This window comes from Drosophila bipectinata, chromosome XR (assembly GCF_030179905.1).
Source record: "Drosophila bipectinata strain 14024-0381.07 chromosome XR, DbipHiC1v2, whole genome shotgun sequence".
Taxonomy (NCBI): domain Eukaryota; kingdom Metazoa; phylum Arthropoda; class Insecta; order Diptera; family Drosophilidae; genus Drosophila; species Drosophila bipectinata.
In genome coordinates this window covers 7174939-7196666 of record NC_091735.1, presented here as the reverse complement: position 1 = coordinate 7196666, position 21728 = coordinate 7174939, and the positions used below count along the sequence as shown (strand labels likewise).

General features: G+C 35.4%; 1 protein-coding gene across 6 annotated transcripts in view; it reads left to right on the top strand.

Moving 5' to 3' along the window:
- shi (dynamin-1 shibire) overlaps positions 1-21728 on the top strand; it is a 188205-nt gene that overhangs the window by 72880 nt on the left and 93597 nt on the right. For 4 of the 6 annotated variants that reach the window (XM_070283145.1, XM_070283146.1, XM_043211336.2 and 1 more), the window contains 2 exons: positions 9151-9270; positions 12895-12906. In XM_070283145.1, coding sequence (XP_070139246.1) covers positions 9151-9270; positions 12895-12906 — 132 coding nt within the window. The remainder of the gene's footprint in view (positions 1-9150; positions 9271-12894; positions 12907-21728) is intronic. The other 2 variants (XM_043211338.2, XM_043211341.2) reach the window with 1 other exon arrangement.

The following is a 21728-nucleotide window of genomic DNA, read 5'->3' as shown; positions in this document are numbered from 1 at the left end:
CGTCATGATGTCATTAAATATCCGCAGCTGTCCAACGCTCTTGGATGAAATACATCCCCACACCATTACCGAAAGTTTGCCGAACTTCACTGTTGGTATAATGTTTTTTAGTTTAAAGGCTGTGTTGGGCTTTCTCCATACCTTGCTGGGACCATCGTGATAGTACAACATGACTTTTGTTTTACATCGTCTCAGTACTCGGCCGACCTGTTAGCGTTGGCAATAGAGAATTGTAGCCGCCTGTCAATGTTGAGAGGAGAAAGTAGAGGCTTCTTTCTGGCTATGTGTGAGGAGTGTTTGTGGGTGTTTAGCACTTTCCGCACAGTCTCGTGGCTCACTATCTTATTGCAATCATTTTTCAAATCCAAGGCCAACTGCCTGAGTGTAGTTTGCGGATTATCTTCAATTGTTTTCAAAATTTTTGTATGGTCCCACCTGGTAAGCTTTGGTGGTCTTCCAGCTGAATTGTTTAAGTGCAGCCGGTTTTCTTTTTCTGCTCGGTTTATTATATTGTAAATAGTCCTTAATTTGATATTAAACATTGTTGACAACTCCTTTGCCGTTTTACCCTTGTAATAGTTTAGGTAAACTAATTGAATTAGGTTTTCATCAACTCGTTTGCCAGGCATTGTTTAACTTGCGGAATACGATTACTTGTGAAGTTTACAAAACCCAAATTGAAATGAAAACGGGAGCTAAGAACATTGCAAAGACCCAAGCGTAAATATTTCCCGGAATTTTTCTACCATTCCTTTGTTTTTCGTGTCTTCTTAGCTCCTGTTTGCATTTTGCAAAGAAATAATTGACAGCGTATAAATTGCCTATTTTTTCTTTTTATGGATTATTGTTGTGTTTTATATAGAAATATGATTTTTTTAGTTTATATTTGTAGTTCCTCAGTGCTTTAATAATAATGTTAAAGAAAAAATGAAATAAATCGTATTATTATTAGTCAAAATTCAACTTTACAATGAATTGCAATTGACAAACTGTATATACGGAGTGCAAAGGAAAGAAGGATGTGTGCAAAGTTTCAAGTCGATAGCTATAAAACTGAGAGACTAGTTTGCATATAAACACACGGATATGCTCATATCAACTCAGGAGATAAGGGAGGGTCGGAGATGTCTCCTTCACTGCGTTGCACACTTTTGACCAAAATTATAATAGCTTCTGCAAGGATATGAAAACGATTTTCGTCCAAACAAACGGGGATATTTATTGCTGTAAAAATAATCAAATAAAAAGTGCTGTAAAAATAACGCAACTAAGAAGATTGATTTGATAAGAAGATTCAGGAGGGCGTTTTAAAGCTTTGAAAGCTTCGTCAACTTTGCTAGAATCGAGGTACCATAATTTTAAATAGGTTAGGTTATGTTGAGACAGTTGTCTGATTTAATTCTTGTGATACCGTATTTGGGTTCTTCTCTTTCCGTGTTCTGAAAACTCTAGGCTAGCAGTGAATTTCTGTATCCTGTTGGAATCTAGGACTCACACCTCTGATGTTTCGATAAAGAATCGGTTTCCAAGGTGTTTTTTCCTTTTTTGTTTTATTTTGTTTTACTTCTTTTTGCTAGACTAACAAGAGATGAATTAAATTTAAAATTGTTAACATAGCAGTCATATTGACCGATACAGAGCTAGACGGCCCTAAAAATCCATTGCTGGGTTGGGATCGTTGCGTAGCAGGCGAGATCCGCTGGAAACCTGAGTCAAATCCCGAGCAAGAAAATTTGGGTGCAAAAACAGATTTTCTTTGTAGGAAACTTTTCGCTTCTGGATTTTATCTTTTACTGCGAGGATTCCTAGGTCCCGGTGAATGTTTTCGTTGCGAACATACCAAGGTCCCTTTGTGAAACTCTCAATATTTTTGATTGTGGGCGCTGTATATATTGCAACCCTCCGCTTTAACTAAGCGGTATGCAGATCCCTCTCGCTAACGAAGTAATGTCCCTTTGTCCATTCAGGGTAAACGTTATATGTTTACACTTTTGTTCGGTTATTTTAATTCGGCAGTCGGACAGCCATCTTACCAATACTCTAGGATGATTAAAACCAACTAACCAACTCGCTGGTTTGTTTCTTGGGTTGGGGATCTGGAGCGATCGTCGGCGAACGGTGACGTTGTTAGTTGTTTGTTCGTAGGAATATTCGCAGTATATAGAACATATAGACAAGCGCAGACCATATAAAGTATGTATCAGAGAACGGATTCGGGTGAATGAAAAAAATTCGTACGCGCTCAACAGCCGAATAATCGCACCGTTCGGATCAGCCAATCAAACTTGCATGCGCTCACATTTTCGTTATAGATTTTAAATTCTCTCAGGTGCGAGCGATTTTTTTGTCACTCCAAATTGTTCGGCTCGTGTTCAGCATAATGATTTCGGGTGCTACTCATTCGGTTCAACAATCATTTTTTTGAACAAGAATAGCGCTCAACTCACAAAAATCAACTCGAATGATTTTACTCATGGAAATATGATTTTACTCATTCACGCAAACTGAACTTTTTTTGCACAGATGAAATGTGTGAAGAGGAAGGTGAAATGCAACACAATGAAAATGATTTTAAAACAAAGCGTTTATTTTCATGTTTTAATTTTGATTTTAAATTTATTAGTAAATTATATTAAAGGATCGAAAAACAGAATCAATGGTCAAATGCTTTATAATACGAGTTTAAAAATATTAGGCTGTCGACAGATTTTGGGCAAAGACGGTTCCTCTTTTCAGTAATGACGTTTCCAGCCAAAGAAAATCCGCGCTCTGCAGCAGCACTACTTGCCGGCATTGAGTGGACTTTAAGTGCGAATTTTGAGAGTCTGGGATATGTCTGATTTTTATCCTTCCACCATTTTAAAACATCAAAGTCATCTCCTATATCAACTATTTTTTTACAATAGCTTTCCAGCTCATCTTCAGGTGTTTTGAAGCTATTCAGAGTGGACTTCTTAATTAGGTTGGGGAAAAAAAAGAAACATTCTGATCCTTGTCTGCTTGGGTCCTTGTTGAAAAAGTTGAGCTTTCAAATGTAAATTCTGAGAAATTGCCGTTTGGTGTGCTTGGGATAATTTGAGAAGAACTAGTTGATGGAACGTCCAAGTTCTTAATTTGTGAAATGCAAAATTTTCGTATTGCGTCTTGATCGTTAGGCTGCATTTGTAACGCAGGTGGAAACAAAAAACAAGCAGCTTTATGCCACACACAAATATTTGGAATCCAAATTTCATTAACGTTATTACATATCTTTTCTTTTAATGTTACCAGTGCCGGTACATCTTCCTCTTGTGGCGCGCAAATATGCCTCATTTTTTCAATTGAAGGTATCACAAAACACAGGGATGGAGAACTGCAGAATTGAAGCTTCTTAAAAATTATTTCGAAATCGCTACATAAGTCTACCAATTGTTTTAGGGTTGATATGTTTATAAGCAACAATCGCTGACAATCTTCTTGTTTTTCTATTAGAATTTCATTAATGTTGAACCAATCGTCCACAATAGACTTAAGGATGTAGTCTCATGTGCCGGCCTACTTTTTAGAGGTTATTTCAAAAAATTTTTTTTGTAATAAAAAATAATGCGATCGTTTCAATTTTCAAATATGTTTTTATAAGCATCATAAACTATTTGAAAATATTTTGTTTAATTTATTCTTGTGTAGTTTAATACACTTTATAGCATGCCAAGTATGCATATAAAAAAAAAAGATAGGTCCCTGGCGCAGGTGATTTCGACTGCTAGAGTCATCCGAAACAAAAAATTAGAATAGATTGTAAGCTAATGGCTCTGTCCCGTACTAGAATGAAATATTTTTATCAATAAACAACAAAATGGCGAACTCACAAAACAAAAAATTAAAAAAAATTAAAAAAATTTATCTTAAATTAATGATAAAAAAAAAACTAATCATTAAAAATAAATGATTCTAGTACGGGACAGAGGTGTTACTTTTTAGAACAACATATCCAAATTTCGGCTAGATCGGTACCATAGAATTTTGTGAATCACCTGCGCCGCACACAAAAATGTCGTTTCGAGAAAAACGCGTTTAAAGTTTAGACGCTACCGAGAAACTCATACTGTTCGGTGTAGGCGCGCTCTCGATTATGGGCTGTATCTCTGTCATTATTTGATATTTTTATTTGAAACTTTAACAGTACATTCATAATAAACACCACTATCAAAATATAAAAAAAAAAAAAATTGATATTTTCAACCTCACACATGAGACTACATCCTTAAACATTGTGAAATTCGAATTCCATCTTGTTGGTAAATTAGCTTTCTTAAAATATTTGACAATTTTTTTGCACATTTCTACTAATTCATCAACTTCTTTAGATTCCTTAAACGAATTCTCCAAAACTTTGGAAAGCAAATGGCTGCTGCAGTTTAACCTAATATTATTCTGCAAAGCTTTGACGATATTTGTTCCTCGATCGGTAACAAACTTCATTTGGTTCAAATTATATATGCCGAATTCAGCAAACAAAGTGTTCAACTTGTTTAAAACATTTGTGCTAGTTGAACGCTCAAAGTCCATTGACACCTAAGATGAGATCTACCAATTTAAAATCTTTTTGGTAATGCAAGGTGGCACCAAGAAAGTTGCGATGAACGTAACTGTCCGTCCACAAGTCAACTGTGGCAGTTGCTCCACCACTATTAGCAATCTCATCTTTAATCATGTTTTTTTTCTCATCCGCCAACTTTTGCGCAGCTCGAGAAACCGTCGTTGCATCAGGCAGCAGGTCATCAAGATCAACTCCTTCCTTATACCTTCCACCAATATTGACTAGAAACTTTGCCATGTTCCTAAATCCTTGCCATTATTTGATGAAAAGGGTCGGCAGTCCTGTGTCACCCATTTCACACATGCGTCAATAGCATCTTTTTTGTCCTCTGGTTTCGCTGTAGTCAACAAAAAGTCAAAAAAAAAAAGGACAAGCTACAAACTACAAGCTAAACTACAAGAAGCTGGCATAGAAATTGTTATTGTACATGCAGTCGTAACGCTCACATTGTGTCGTGTTGTCTCTAATCGTTTAGTCATCCACACTCAACTCAAGTTGATCCCATTGATGCTTTCGTATACACCTGCTCATTTTTTGGAACGGAATGATGCGTACGGCAAAATGAGTTGATTTTTACTCATCCCTGTGTTTCGTTCAGTTAGTTGAGTTAATTGAAAAAGTTCGCATATGATTAAATCAAAAAAGTAGTAATTTTTGCAGTTCTCTGGTATGTATATACATATGTATATTCTTGATCAGGATCACCTCCTGATTTGATATGAGCATGTCCGTCTGTCTGTCTGTTTCTACGCGAATTAGTCTCTCAGTTTTAGAGCTGCCTACTTCAAAGTTTGCCCATGAAGCCCCTGCTGCTGCTGTTCTTTTACTTTGGTTGACTGCCATTTTTACTAGATCGCTTTCTCTTTTTAATCTCTTGCGACTTTCTTATTAGCATCCTCTGCCTGTATTTGTGTTACCAATCGTCTCTCCTCAAATTCCCGCTTCTGGTTGTACTGCTGCTTCTAAAACTGCATTCTGTCACTGCTCTTTCGATGCTTTCTGCTGCTCCTTCTGCTATACCACAAACATCTGATATAGTTGGTCGACCCTTATGGGAATATCATAATATAAGGAATTTATTACAAAAAAATATCTACAAAAAAAAAGTCCCAAGCTTCTATTTTCAAAAATGCCAGTTCAATTTCTACCAAATACCATTTCCGATCAATCAGTTATATGGCAGCTATAGAATATAGTCGGCCGATCCGGGCCGTTCCGACTTATGTACTGCGTGCAAGAGGGGTGGAAAGAGGAAAGAGGGGTGTGTGCAAAGTTTCAAGTCGATAGCTTTAAAACTGACAGACAAGTTTGAGTAGAAACAGACAGACGTACAGACGGACATGCTCATATTAACTCAGGAAGTCATCCTGATCAAGAATATACAGGGTGACAATAAATAAACCGGACAAACATTTTTGATCATAACTTTTTAAGGAACTGTATTTGAGAAAAAATGCAGATACACAACTTTTAAATAGGTATTGTGTTAACATATATTCAGCCGGTTTCGAAGTGGCTTCCTTGGGCTGCCGTGAAGAGAATACGCTCCCATTTTGACCTGCGTCCCGACGCTTTAGTTGATGGCATCTTTGGAGTCTCACGCGCTTATTGTCATCCGTATGAAGATGCACTTTTTGAGCTTGTAGGGCTTGAGATTAAGTTTATTTTTTGCAATCAACCGAACACTTTCTCGATTCACTCCGATTTCACGGACTTTTTTTCTGACCGAGACTCTGCAATTCCGAGTGATCCGCTTTTTCACGATCTGGCGAATTCTGGAAGTGTTAGCGGTGCATGGTCTGCCTCGTCCGGGACGGTCACCTTCATGGCCAGGCTCATCAAATCGCCGGATAGCGTCAGAGACCGTTTGATTTGGTATGCCAAGCAAACGAACAATGTCGCATTGGCGATTTCCTTGTTGAAACAGTTTTAAAATTGCACAACGATTGTTAGACATCCCGAAACAAATATCAAAGTTATGGAAATCACAAAAAAGTAAATATATTTGTTTCAGAAAAGTACAAGCTATCGATAAATGCATTTATTTAAGGGCTGCATCATAACACATTTATAATAGATTGCTTCAAAGTTTGTCCGGGTTATTTATTGTCACCCTGTATATACCTTAGACGGTCGGAGATGTCTCCTACACACTTGGGCAAATCGACAACTTTAGCCCCCCTACGTCCATACTGCCGATTTATTAGGGAAGTAGACTAAAACCACTAACCATACAGCATATAGACAACCCATTTCATACAACGAAAATGGACGCGAAAATTTCTTGCGACAGGCCCCAGCAGGCCCCAGAGCGGATTTCTTACGCTCTCTTACGCTCATCGTTCGTTCATCTTACGCTCATTCTCGCAATAAATGTTTTCTGTTTCTCAGTCTCTAAACGGAGCGCGATGAAGAAGGTTGGCCTGCGCTTCGGTTGATCTTTGTATGTATGCGTGTCACACATTCACATACATGGGTGTATGTGTGCGTGCGATTTCGTTTCGAAGCCAGCGCACAAAATTTTGATTTTTCTTACTTTTAAGGCTTGCTACCCTAACAAAATTCGGGTATTCGTTATTTGATGAAATGACGAAAGAAATTATATTATTTTTTATTTTATTTTTTTTTATTATTTCAGCATACATTTTTAATTTATTTAGGAATAAGATTAAGTGTTAGTAGTAAAATGTTTTCTGTATATATATTTTTACGAATCATTAAAAATCAATATACTGAGAAAGTGTCAGAGTATATTTCGGTCGGAGTCACTTAAAGCGCCGATTGCTTTTAAGTTTTTGTTGTTCTGCAAGAGGCTTGTGCATGCCTACTCTAACGATGGAATGATTTTTAGGGGAGGGTGAAGACACGAAAACAGCTGATGGACTTGTTTACCTTTTTTGTTTACAATTTTTCAGGCACTTGTTATTATATTTTGGGTTATTGTGAGATTTAATTAAATTATTGTCGTTAATTTAATAATTTCCTTATATATATTTCCTTATATATAATAACTTTAAAAAGTAATTTAATTCTTCACCCGTCTTCACCCTCCCCTAAAAATCATTCCATCGTTAGAGTAGGCATGCACAAGCCTCTTGCAGAACAACAAAAACTTAAAAGCAAACGGCGCTTTAAGTGACTCCGACCGAAATATACTCTGACACTTTCTCAGTATATTGATTTTTAATGATTCGTAAAAATATATATACAGAAAACATTTTACTACTAACACTTAATCTTATTCCTAAATAAATTAAAAATGTATGCTGAAATAATAAAAAAATATAATATACAAAATAATATAATTTCTTTCGTCATTTCATCAAATAACGAATACCCGAATTTTGTTAGGGTAGCAAGCCTTAAAAGTAAGAAAAATCAAAATTTTGTGCGCTGGCTTCGAAACGAAATCGCACGCACACATACACCCATGTATGTGAATGTGTGACACGCATACATACAAAGATCAACCGAAGCGCAGGCCAACCTTCTTCATCGCGCTCCGTTTAGAGACTGAGAAACAGAAAACATTTAATGCGAGAATGAGCGTAAGATGAACGAACGATGAGCGTAAGAGAGCGTAAGAAATCCGCTCTGGGGCCTGCTGGGGCCTGTAGCAAGAAATTTTCGCGTCCATTTTCGTTGTATGAAATGGGTTGTCTATATGCTGTATGGTTAGTGCTAAAACGTAGTATCTAGTAGTTCTATCTCTTATAGTCTACGAGATCCACGCATTCAACATTTGATGGGATGGAAGTTATTGTGATAGGCGTTTGTATGGGAAATTGTATATATCTCCTCAAAAAATCTGTTGATTTAAATGAAATTTCAGATATACAGATATTTATTTTCAGATATACATTACCTGTAGATATAGTTTGGCATCAAAAGTTTTTTAAAGAACTTTCCAGTACTTGCGATACAGAGTTTCGCATTTTGTGGGGGCGGGAGGGAGCGTTGCAAAAATATATTAAATATATTAAAAAATAAATTAAACAAACTTTAACTGCGTGGGCATTATAGGAGCCTCCATGCCAAACCCTTTAGCACTATCTCTCTGAGATCCACGCGTTCATACGGACAAACTGACGGACAGACGGACGGACATATGTAGCTGTTGGCTGCATCGACCCGGCTGTTGATTTTGATCACGAACATATATACTTTTTGGGGTCGAAGATGATTCCTTCTCTATGTTTTATATACGGATACTCTAATGATGCATTTACTATACAAGTACCGGGCATTAAAATGTTTTTATTGAAAAATATTTCTACTGTTTCTAGAAAAGCTTTCGTTAACATAAAAAGACACTATTTCAGTGCTCAGTGAATGTCCTGCGTACATTGGTTTTGCTGGTTACGCAAACATTCAAATGTTAAACTTGTGTCAGCCAAAATTACTCTTCTTTGTTTCATAAATTTTTACAAATAAAATAAACTTTATGGACCTTTTAAACATACATTTATTACATTTTACATATATTTAATATATTGAACCCAAAACGTATGCAATTATGTAGAAATACAATTTATCTCGCTTTCCCGATTATTCTGATTTATATATTTTAGGACTACAAACAGTTGGAGCTTTCTTGCGAGACCGTCGAAGATGTTGAATCATGGAAAGCCTCATTCTTACGTGCAGGCGTTTACCCTGAAAAACAGGAGACCCAAGAAAATGGGGACGAGGTAAGCTTCATGAGAAACATTTATTTATTAGAAACATCTTGAGCAACATTTTTTTAAATTTATTATCACATTTATACTATAAATGGAGCTATCCATATACTTTAATTTTTAGTCATTGACTTCCTAATTACTAGTCAGGATGAAAATCCTGAAAGGTGGTGACCTTTTTATTCTATTTAGAAATTTAATATTACTATCTATTTAGAATATTAGAAAATATTCTATTCAAAAATAAATTAAACCTCTTTAAGCACGAGGTGTTAGCTTTATAAAATTTGTTTTTATAGCCTTATAATATAGCCCTCTTATAATTTTGGTCAGAAGTGTGCAACGCCTACTATATCCTTTAGCTACCATCTAACTAAAATATCCGAAATGACTCAAATTTCGTGTTTTTAAAAATAGGTTTGCAATTTCTACAGATTGTATTAGGATAAGCAGTCATGTGACTGAAAGATCGGCAATAGTATTTTGTATTTGGTAAAAATACCAACTTTGGTAATTTTGAATATATAAATATACTATTTATATATAATAATATAATATAACTAATATATAATTTTGTATTCAAATAAATTGGTTTTATAAGAAAATTGTCATAAAGGTCGACCAACTATATTTAATATTTGTGATTCATATCCGATCCTAACTGCAAGGGTATATCGGCTCCGCCAAAGGTTACCTTTCCTTTCTTGTTATACCCTGGCAGAGGGTATTTTACAAAAGGATATTATAATTTTTATCAAAAGTGTGAAACGCAGTGAAGGAGACATCTCCGACCCTATAAAGTATATATATTCTTGATACGCAAACTAGTCTCTCAGTTTTAAAGCTATCGACTTGAAACTTTGCACACACCCTTCTTTCCTTTGCACGCAGTATATAAGTCGGAAAGGCCGGCCAACTTTGGTATTTTTGAAAAGGATTTTATATTGGTTATATTATGATATTGTAACAAGAGTCAACCAACTATATCCGACGTTTTTTTTTATACATATTCGGTTTTACCTGCAAGGGTATATCAACTTCGGCTCCAGCCCAAGATTTCCTTTCTTGTTTTTTAATGATTATTGAAAAAAAGTTAATATGCAAAATCCTTGGTTATTTAATAATACTACAATTATAATATTCAAAATATTATAAAAGTACAACATAAGTTGTGTTTTCAACATTACCAAAGTTTTCAAGCAACTTAAAATAAGTCTCAAGCAACATTTTTCTTGGTCAATAGAATAGAATAGAATTTTATGGTCAATAGAATATCAATATGGTCGCCATCTAAATTAAAATGTTTTTCATCAGTAAAATCAACAGAACGCCAATCATTAGGCCGAGTGTCAGTTTGAACATTATACGTCATGTATTCTTTTCCAAATTGAAGCCGTTTTTCTTTGCATATGGCATTCAGTAGAGGTTTTTTCATGATTTTTAGAAGCTTTAGGTGTTCTGCATTTCTGATTATACGCTGAACAGTCAAAAGGATTGCTTTTACTCCGGCTAATTCCTTAGCTGCGGACAAAGTCGAATTTGATGTCATTTTGCGTACTGCTTGTTCAGATAGTGCTCTTTTTTCCTTTCAACTTGAATCGGGCAACTATATCCGATATTTGCGATATATGTATATCTGTATTTAACTGAAAGGGTATATCAACTTCGGCTTCGCCCGAAGTTAGCTTTCCTCTTGTTTTGACTCATTTTTATACCCTTGAAGATGGTATTATAATTTTGGTCAAAAGTGTGCAACGCAGTGAAGGAGACATCTCCGACCCTATAAAGTATATGTATTTTTGACCAGGATCATCTCCTGAGTTGATATGAGCATGTCCGTCTGTCCGTCTGTCTGTCTGTTTCTACGCGAACTAGTCTCTCAGTTTTAAAGCTATCGTTTTGAAGCTTTGCACACACTCTTCTTTCCTTTGCACGCAGCATATAAGTCGGAACGGCCCGGATCGGCCCGGATCGGCCGACTATATCCTATAGCTGCCATATAACTGATTGATCGGAAATGGTATAACTTTGGTGTTTTTAGAGTTAGAGAGTTCAAATTTGACATGAGAGCTATTTTTGGCAAAATATTACGACATGCCAATTTTCATAAGGATTGGCCGACTATATCTTATAGCTGCCATATAACTGAACGATCGGAAATGATTCAACTTTCGTGTTTTTGATGATAGAAAGCTGGCACTTGGTACACATTCTATTTTTGGTCAGTTATTCCGATCTACCAAATGTCATAAAGATCGGTTGACTATATCTTATAGCTGACATATAACTGTACGATCGGAAATGGTTTTTGGTAGATATATCAACTTTCGTATTTTTGAAGATAGAAGCTTGGGACTTTTTTTTATATTTTTTATTGTAATTAATTGGTTTTATTATGATGTAATCATAAGGATCGGCCAACTATATCCGATGTTTGCGATATATATCCGGTTTTAGCTGCAAGGGTATATCAACTTCGGCTCCGCCCGAAGAGTTAGCTTTGCTTTCTTGTTAGAGTTAGAGAGTTGACACGAGAGCTATTTTTGGCAACTTATTACGACATGCCAAATTTCATAAGGATCGGCCGATTATATCTTATAGCTGCTATATAACTGAACGATCGAAAATGAACCAACTATCGTGTTTTTTAAGATAAAAAGCTGTAACTATTTTGTCAGTAGTACAAATTCTATTTTTGGTCAGTTGATCTAACCTACCAAATTTCATTAGGATCGGCCGACTATATCATATATCTGCCATATAACGGAACGTTCGGAAATGGTATTTGGTAGAAATATCAACTTTTGTATTTTTGAAGATAGAAGCTTGGGACTTTTTTTTAGATTTTTTATTGTAATTAATTGGTTTTATTATGATGTAATCATAAGGATCGGCTAACTATATCCGATGTTTGCGATATATGTATATCCAGTTTTAACTGCAAGGGCATATGAACTTCGGCTCCGCCCGAAGTCAGCTTTCCTTTCTTGTTTTTACCAATTTTTTCCAATTAAAATAGGCGTGGGTGGCACCCTAAAGATATATTGAAGTGAAATTTGAGTGGATGTGTTTTGTGTGGCAGTCTTTATATTTAAAATTGGATATACAGATGAGTTGTGTGTAGTCAATTCATAAGACTTCAATAAAGACCGCGTAACAACAGACTGAATTAGAAGGTGGTGCTGATCAAGAATATAGACTTTTTAAGATATCTCCTTCACAGCGTTGCACACGTTTGACCGAAATTATAATACCATCTGCAATGGTATACCAAAAGCAATTTTATGCCAAAAGTTTATTATTGCATTAAAATCATTGTTTTCATTTGGATATGTGACTGTCTAAGGCTATGCTGGTACGTGAATAATTTTCTTTCTGTTATAAAGTGTTCTTGAGCAGGAAAATATTCATACCCATACTCATAAATTGGGCCGGTTGATGTGGTGCCAGTTGTTGCTAAGATATGTCTTGGCAAAGGGTTTGAATACATTTTCTCTAATGAATATAAAATTTACAAAAGCTAACATGCAATACATTTTTAAATTATTATGTTTATATGTATTCAAAAAAAAAACATATTTAAAAAAATGTTTTTAAATTCGAAATTTATTTTTTAATGAACATTATTTCTTACAGGAAGGACCAGAGGTTTGTTATTCAATCCTTTTAACTTAACATCTCTTTTTTCTATAACTAATTCGTAAGATTTTTAAATGCAGTATTATTTGTTGTTTATACCTCTGTATATACCACTAAATACATTATTTGATATATATTTTATATACATATTTCATTATCGTCAAAAGTGTGCCACGCAGTGAACGGGACATTTTTAACACTATATATACCTGTATACTTCCGATTTACATTTTGCGCACTATTCTTCCATTTTACACATTGTATTTATATTATACCCGGTACTCATTTCTTCCATCAACCATTTAAATAACCTTTCAATTTTAAACTTAAGGGGGGACATCTGAGTAACACGCGAAAAAAGGGGATTTTTTGGAATTTTTGTTGGCCAAATGAAAAAGTCAAAGCCTCAATTTGTAAATGATTTAAAGTACAAAAGAAATTTTTTTTTAATAAATCGAAAACAAAATGGCGGCTCTGCAGCCGACAATAAGGGCATTCGTAGGCCCTATTTTGTTGAAGGGGGTCCATGGCCGGACAGCTAACGTCCTAAATGATCTAGAACAAAAAATCAAGTTTGGTTAAGTTCTATACATCAACAACTATCGACACACATAAGATTTTTTCGGTATATTGATTTTTTGCAAAATGGTGAGTGATTGAAAAAAAGTTAACATTTTCACGAAAAAAAAAACATCACAAAATTGTTGATAAATAAAGGAAACTATTTAAAAAAAATCCTACGTGTGTCGATAGACAAAGGTATTTTCTATATACTGTTAAAATCGCAGATCGATAGGTTAAGAGTTGTTCGAGTTATGTTTCCGGCCGTCTCAAAAAAAAAACGGTTTCGAGAAAAACTCATTTAAAGTTTTAAGTACTGTGGGATATACTTGTGAGGCATCGCCGCAGAATAAAAAATTTCGACACTTAGACACATTTGCCGGACTCTATCTTTGATATGTTATTTTTAAGACCCTATAGAATTTTTTAAGCGAAAAACAAATTTTTAAATTTTTTCAAAATTCTACTCAGATGTAGACTTTTGGGCAATGAGCTGTTTATAATACCCTTACGTTTGCGATAACACAAGAATTTTAATTCTAATGGAAAACCTACTACAGCCAAATTTTCTACAAATGTTTAAACGACTGATTATTATAAAGCAGTGGAGGCAAGATCTCATTTTCCATAGCACGAGTGCATTAGGTAGGCAGCAGCGCGGCCAGCACACACTGACACTGTGAGCACTCTCTCAATTTTTTAGAAGCTCTCTCATTAGCTCCCATTTTGCCTCATTTAATAGCCCAAACTTAAAAAATGTTTCCACTGAGCAAAAAATATTCTCAGAAATTGGATTGGAAAAAGTTTTCTCCATAGGAAAAAAAGACATGGACGCGTAGTTTTTCATTTGTTTAAGAACTGTTGTTAGATGAAAAAGTTTTAAAATGTATATTTTGGGAAAAATTATACTAGGTATGTTTTGAAACATACTGCTGGGACCCACAGCCGAAAAAAAAAAAAAAACAATTTTGGACTCATACTATCACAGGATGTTCCTTCAAATTTCTTATTGCACTGCCAAAAAAAAAAGCAAAAGTGAATATATACGAGGGTAGGCTGATAAAAAGTCGGAAGATTTGTCCAGGTCCTCTAAATAGGGGTTTGTTTCACAGATTACCTGTTCATTTGACTGAAATTTCTTACCCCCAAGCCATTTTTTTAAGTTTGGAAAAAAATATTAGTCACACGGTGATAAATCTGGAGAATAGGGTGGATGGGGTAGAATTTCGTAATGAATGAAGAATTTCGTAACAATTTCGACATGGCGGAAACGCTCTTGTAAACGGGAGCATTGTCCTGGTGAAAGAAAACCTTTTTCTTCGCGATGTGCGGCCTTTTTTCCTTCAGCTCCGAATCAAATCGTCCCAAGAGATTGGAATAGTATTCTCCCGTAATTGTTCTGCCTTTTTCCAGATAATCCACATGAATTACACCTCGGGCGTCACAGAAAACCGTTGCTATCACGTTATTGGCCGACAAACCGATCTTTGCCTTTTTCGGTGCCGTTTCTCCAGTTGAAATCCATTGCTTTGACTGTTCCTTACTTTCTGGTGTACGGTGATGAATTCAGGTTTCGTCAACAGTCACAAAACGACGAAAAAATTCGTTTTTGTTTGCGTTAAGCAATGCCAAACTCTCCTTCGCAATATGCAAGCGGTTGCGTTTATTTTCCATTGTGAGCAATCGCTGCACCCATCTTGACGAAAGCTTACTCATGTGTAAAAATTCGGGTAAAATTTTTCCAATGCGTTCCCGAGAAATGTCTAGAGCATTTGCAATCTCTCGCAGCTTGATTGGGCGATCAATCCAATATCATTCCATGGACTTTATCCACAATTTCTGGTGTTGTCACCTCTCTGGAACGACCCGGGCGATCATCGTCAAAAATGCTTGTACGCTCGCGTTTAAATTCAGCGGTCCAATATTTTATTATTGAAAACGATGAAGCTGAACCTTATAAACTTTGTCCAACTCCTTTTTAATATCGTCGTTGGATTTTTTTTTTTTCAAAACAGAAATCTTATGACAGAACGATATTTAATTTTATTCATGTTGACGACAATGCAAAAGTGAATGCGCAAAGAGTACCGCCAAACTTACCAGTGTTAATAAAAGCGCATGAAACTTTCACAGTTATAAGCTGATAGAAAACACTAATTTCGAATTTTTAAAAAATGTTATTCTTTGTAAGGCCGACTTTTTATCAGCCTACTCTCGTATGTGCAAAATCGTCATTCACGTTTGGAGTGGGTTCCGGCGATGTTCTAGTAAAACAAAGATAACTAATATGAATGCTTACATTATAAAATTATTAAAAAAAGGATTTTCATTAAATAAATGGTATTAAAAAAATGCCACGGCCAACTAAATTATCGAAAGAAGAGCAGATCCATATAAGAATTATGGCTGATCGTCGCGTCAAAGTGGGTGCTATTGGCAAAACAATAAATAGACATCGAAACACAGACGTTTCCCATACAAACGCCCATAAAAAATTTCCCATCCCATAAAAGTTTGAGCGCGTGAATCTCGAAGACTATAAGAGATAAAACTATCAGATTTGGAACTAAGACTTGTGTGGTATCCGGGGTGATCAAGTTTGTGTTTGTGTGTTTTTCCACGCCCCCTCCCTCCCCCAAAACAGAAACATGGTGCTAACGCCAATTCGTTAAAATTTTTGGAAAATGTTTTGCCAAACTATTCCAATTGCTAATCTTCACAAATTAAAAAAAAAACAGCCAAATCATATAATTTTTAGAGGAGTTATAGACGTTTTAGTCTACTTCCCTACTAAATCGGCAGTATGGTCGTAGGGGGGCTGAAGGTGTTGATTTGCGCAAAATTTGGTAAAAATTGGTTGCAAAGAATCCATACCTTTAAAGCACTGGCAGTAAAGCAGCAAGCAACAATGATAGAAGAGCATTTACTAAGCGAAAAAACGTAGTTTTTATACCCTTGCAGAGGGTATTATAATTTTGGTAAAAAGTGTGTAACGCAGTAAAGAAGACATTTCCGACCCTATAAAGCATATACATATATTATTGATCAGGATCACCTCCTGAGTAAATATGAGCATGTGAGTTAGGGAGTTCGGATTTTGCATGAGTGCTATTTTTGGAAAAATAATGCGACATACTAAATTGTAATTGTAAGGATCGGCCGACTATATCCTATAGCTGTCATATAACTGAACGACCAGAAATGACCCAACTTTCGTGTTTAAAGATAGAAAGCTGGAACTTAGTACAGATTCTATTTTTAGTCAGTTAATCCGACCTACCAAATTCCATAACGATCAGCCCGAAATTAGCTTTCCTTTCTTGTTTTTAACTAAATTTTATCGGCTGACCAAAGCTTATAAGTAGCTGCCATATAGCTGAACGATCGAAAATGACTCAATTTTGGTATGTATTTATAATAATAATAATTCCTATAATAATAAAGGAAACCAAGTAAATTTATCTTAAAATGTAAAAGAAAACTAAAACTTTCCACTTTAATATAAATGAAATAAATAAATAAATAAATAAATAAATAAATTGTTGTGACTGCGCCGATAGACGGGAGTCAATGATTAGCAGAAGTCTGCTATGGGGACTTTGCTGTTGCCGTTTTATAAAAACACAGGGTTGGATATGTCACTGAATTTAATTTGAATTGATTTTAGATATAACAAAATGTGTAATGGGTAAATGTAACAAAAAATGTGTGTTCAGTCGTAAGCTTAGAAGTCGTAAGGAAGAAAACTAGAGATGTCCCGCTTTCCAAAGGGACCGGGGTCTCGAGATCGATAGCCACCAATCAGGTATCGATTGTAGGGTTGTGGTATGCACTAACAACGTAATGAAACTTAAGGACAACGAAAATGACCGTATCTACATACATGTAAGATAGTATAAAGAAGGAGCAGTAGAAATCCACGAAAAAGCAGTGACAGAAAGCAGTTTCAGAAGCAGCAGTATAACCAGAAGCGGAAATTTGAAGAGACACGATTGGTAAAACAAATACAGGCAGAGGATGCTAATAAGAAAGTCGCAAGAGATTAAAAAGAGAAACGAGCTAGTAAAAGCGGCAGTCAACCGGAGTAAAAGAACAGCAGCAGCAGTAAAAAAAACCACATCAGACAGTAGTACAAAAGGTCGACAACAACAGAAAGCAGGCAGACATAGTGCGAACTTGGAGACGCCATAACTATAATTTCACATAAGAAGCTGTATTTTTTAATATTTTTAAAAAACTTCCCAACCTAGGTCTATATCAGTGTTGGGCAAACTCTCATTTTCCAAAGCACCCGTGTATAGGGTCGGAAATTCTGTCGCAGCGCTGCCGGCACACTGACAGTGTGAGCAAGCTGAAATTTTTTTAGAAGCCCTCTCATTTGCTCCCGTTTTTCTTAATTTGTCAGCCCAAACTTAAAAAATGTTTTTTTGAAAATGAACGAAAAAATGAAGCTCGCAAAGCTTTTTTTAAATAAAATACACTATTTCAGTGCCCATTCCAACTTTTGAATTTACGAAATATGAAATCAAAAACTACGTTTTTTTCGCTCAGTCAATGCTTTGCTCTCATTGTTTTTCTCCGCTACGCACACACTTAAGTTTTAGACATGTGTGTGTTATGCAACCATTGCGTTTTTACACAGTGGGGAATTTTCCCTGTTTTTGTTGCATTAAACAAACAAAAAATAACAAAAAACAAACCAACATATTTTTATTGGGTTTTTTAAATTAATTTAATAACAAAGATATAAAGAAATCTTTAAAAAAAATGGGATAATTCCGCCTATTTTTTAATTGATTTTTTTTTTTTTACTTTTTATGGTAAAAAGTAAAAAAAAAAGTTTGGGCATTTTTTATGACAATAATGGTAGATTTATGCATTTTGTAAAAAAAATGGGCGTGGTCGTACTTTTTATTTGCGGAAAATCGCAGGGAATTCGCTCTGTTGCAAACGAGGCAATATATTTGTATGTGTTTTTTTTCTAGTGTTATACATTCCATGAAAAGTTTTTGAAGCATAGTAGGCGTGTCCCACCCCCGCGCAAATTTTTTTTTGCCCTCACACTTCCAGTAGCACCGCATTTCTTATTGTAGCCTTTCTTCCTGAATTTCGGAAAAAGGCGCTAGATGTTCTGAATTAAGAATTTATGGATCTACATCAGTGGTCGGCACCCCAATACATTGATATAATTTTACCGCATTAGTGTTAGTAACGAATAGCAGAAAGTAGGCTGTGAGCATGACGTTTCACACATGTATACTGTGTGTGTGTGGCAGAGGTCGGGCAGAGAAATTTCCTATGCCCCCGAGATAGGGCCGTGCCGACCTCTGATCTACATTGTAGAGTCTACAACATGGACATACCCACTCACTCAACAAACCTAAAAATTTTTTCAAAACTCTTCCCAAAGTTGATCTTTTATTACGAATGCTTTGTAAGGACACCCCCTTCTATAATTAGAAATTGTTAGAAATACACCACGTTAAAAATACCATTTTTGGTATGTAAGACAAGGTATGTATGTTTTGGTATGTAAATAATCCAAAATTTGAATACAGCAAAATCCCCAGTGTGCAGTGGTCTATATTTATAATAAAGTGCTAGGTGGATTCTGCACCCCTCTCTAATATATCCTAATCCCTAATGAATAAATACATATAATACATATTCAAGAAGCATACAATTGATAGATTTCCTGGAAGGAGTTTGAAACAGCAACTTTATGACCTTTGATGGTTGCGGAAGGAGCGGTCGTCAAATTTTTTTTTTGTCGGTATAGTAATTTAAAAAACAAACAAACAACCTACAGTTTTATAAAAACTCCTTATGATGGGAGTAGGTTTTATCATTTTAGTGCTTTGTTAAGTTTTGTTTGTATTTTTGTTGAGATATGTATATAAATAGACAAATACGGCAATACGGCTGGTGATGGAAAATCAAAAATTCAAAACTAAAATTATATCGTAAGAGAATCAATTAGCTCAGGTAACGGTAATGGGTTTCTCGAATACTAAATTGTTCGAGTTTTGGGAGAACTTTCAAGTTAAACACGCGATTTTTGGGGAAAAAATGTTTTTTGTTTAACTACACAGCCACAAAAAAAAATAAATATTTTTTCGGGTCTGGAGGTCAGACTATGTTTACTACATGTTTTCGGGGTCGCTAAATCCGAATCCGAGATCCAAAAAACCCCAGCACGTCAGGGTTCTGACATAACCTCAAAAAACCTGATACAAAATTATATTCGAGTCCGTGGGTCAGACCATGTTTATCATATGTTTTCAGGGTCGCTGAATCCGAATCCGAGGTCTAAAAAACTCCAGAATGTCAGGGTTACGACATAACCTCAAAAACTTGATAAAATTTGTATTTTCCGACCGACCCCAAAAACATATGGTAAACATGATCAGAGCCCAGAACTCGGAAAATAAAAATTTTATCAAGTTTTTGAGGTTATGTCGTAACCCTGACATTCTGGAGTTTTTTAGACCTTGAATTCGGATTCAGCGACCCTGAAAACATATATTAAACATGGTCTGACCCACGGACTCGAATATAATTTTGTATCAGGTTTTTTGAGGTTATGTCAGAACCCTGACGTGCTGGGGTTTTTTGGACCTCGGATACGGATTCAGCGACCCCTAAAACATATAGTAAACATAGTCTGACCTCCAGACCCGAAAAAAATTTTTTTTTTGTGTGGCTGTGCTATTGTTTTTATACCCTTGCAGAGGGTATTATAATTTTGGTCAAAAGTGTGCAACGCAGTGAAGGAGACATCTCCGACTCTATAAAGTATATATATTCTTGATATATTCAAACTAGTTTCTCAGTTTTAAAGCTATCGTCTAGAAACTTATCACACACCCTTCCTTTGCACGCAGTATATAAGTCGGAACGGCCGGGATCGGCCGACTATATCCTATAGCTGCCATTTAACTGATTGAACGGAAATGGTATAATTTTGGTGCTTTTAGAGTTAAAGAGTTCAAATGCTACTTTAAGAAAAACAAGAAAGGAAAGCTAACTTCGGGCGGAGCCGAAGTTTATATACCCTTGCAGTTAAAACCGGATAAATATCGCAAACATCGGATATAGTTGGCCGATCCTTATGAATACATCATAATAAAACCAATTAACTAAAATAAAAAATCTAAAAAAATCCCAAACTTCTATCTTCAAAAATACCAAAGTTGGTATTTCTACCAAAAACCATTTCCGATATGGCAGCTATAAGATTTAGTCGGCCGATCCTTACAAAATTTGGTAGGTTGGATCAACTGACTAAAAATATAATCTGTACTAAGTTCCAGATTTCTATCTTCAAAAACACGAAAGTTGGGTCATTTCCTATCGTTCAGTTATATGGCAGCAATAGGATATAGTCGGCCGATCCTTACTATTACAATTTGGTATGTCGTATTATTTTGCCAAAAATAGCGCTCATGTAAAATTTTAACTCTCTAACTCTAAAAACACCGAAGTTATACCATTTCCGATCAATCAGTTATATGGCAGCTATAGGATATAGTCGGCCGATTCCGGTCGTTCCGACTTATATACTGCGTGCATAGGTAAGAAGGGTGTGTGCAAAGTTTCAAGTCGATAGCTTTAAAACTGAGAGACTAGTTTGCGTAGAAACAGACAGACGGCCAGACAGACGGACATGCTCATATCAACTCAGGAGGTGATCCTGATCAAGATTATATATACTTTATAAGGTCGGAGATGTATCCTTCACTGCGTTGCACACTTTTGACCAAAATTATAATACCCTCTGCAAGGGTATAAAAAAAGCTAGATATTCTATGAATCCTAAAGATTATGAAAATTTGGATATTTATTATTAAAAATACAAAAAAAGAATCCAGGAATATGGACATTTAAGAATCGAGGTATATGGACATTTATTTTTTCGTTCCTGGTATACCATCTGCCGGAATAGCCCATATGTAATACACAAAAGGGTCATTTTGTGTTGAAGACGATTTTTCTGAATTCGTTTCTTAGGCCCATTGAAACATATACCTTTAATTTTGTTAACATATGTATATGAAACCTATATTTAAGGATACATGTACATTTTTTAAATTGATAAAAATGTTAATTAAAGAAGATATTGCCAGATGAAGTAGCATAAAATAAAAAGAGCTCCTCCTGGCGATCACGATTCAGCCAAACTAGTTTATTTAAAAGAAGAAATAAAGCATCTTAATTTGTATATCAGTGCTTGTAACGTGAACTAAAGATTTCAAACAGTATTCATAAAT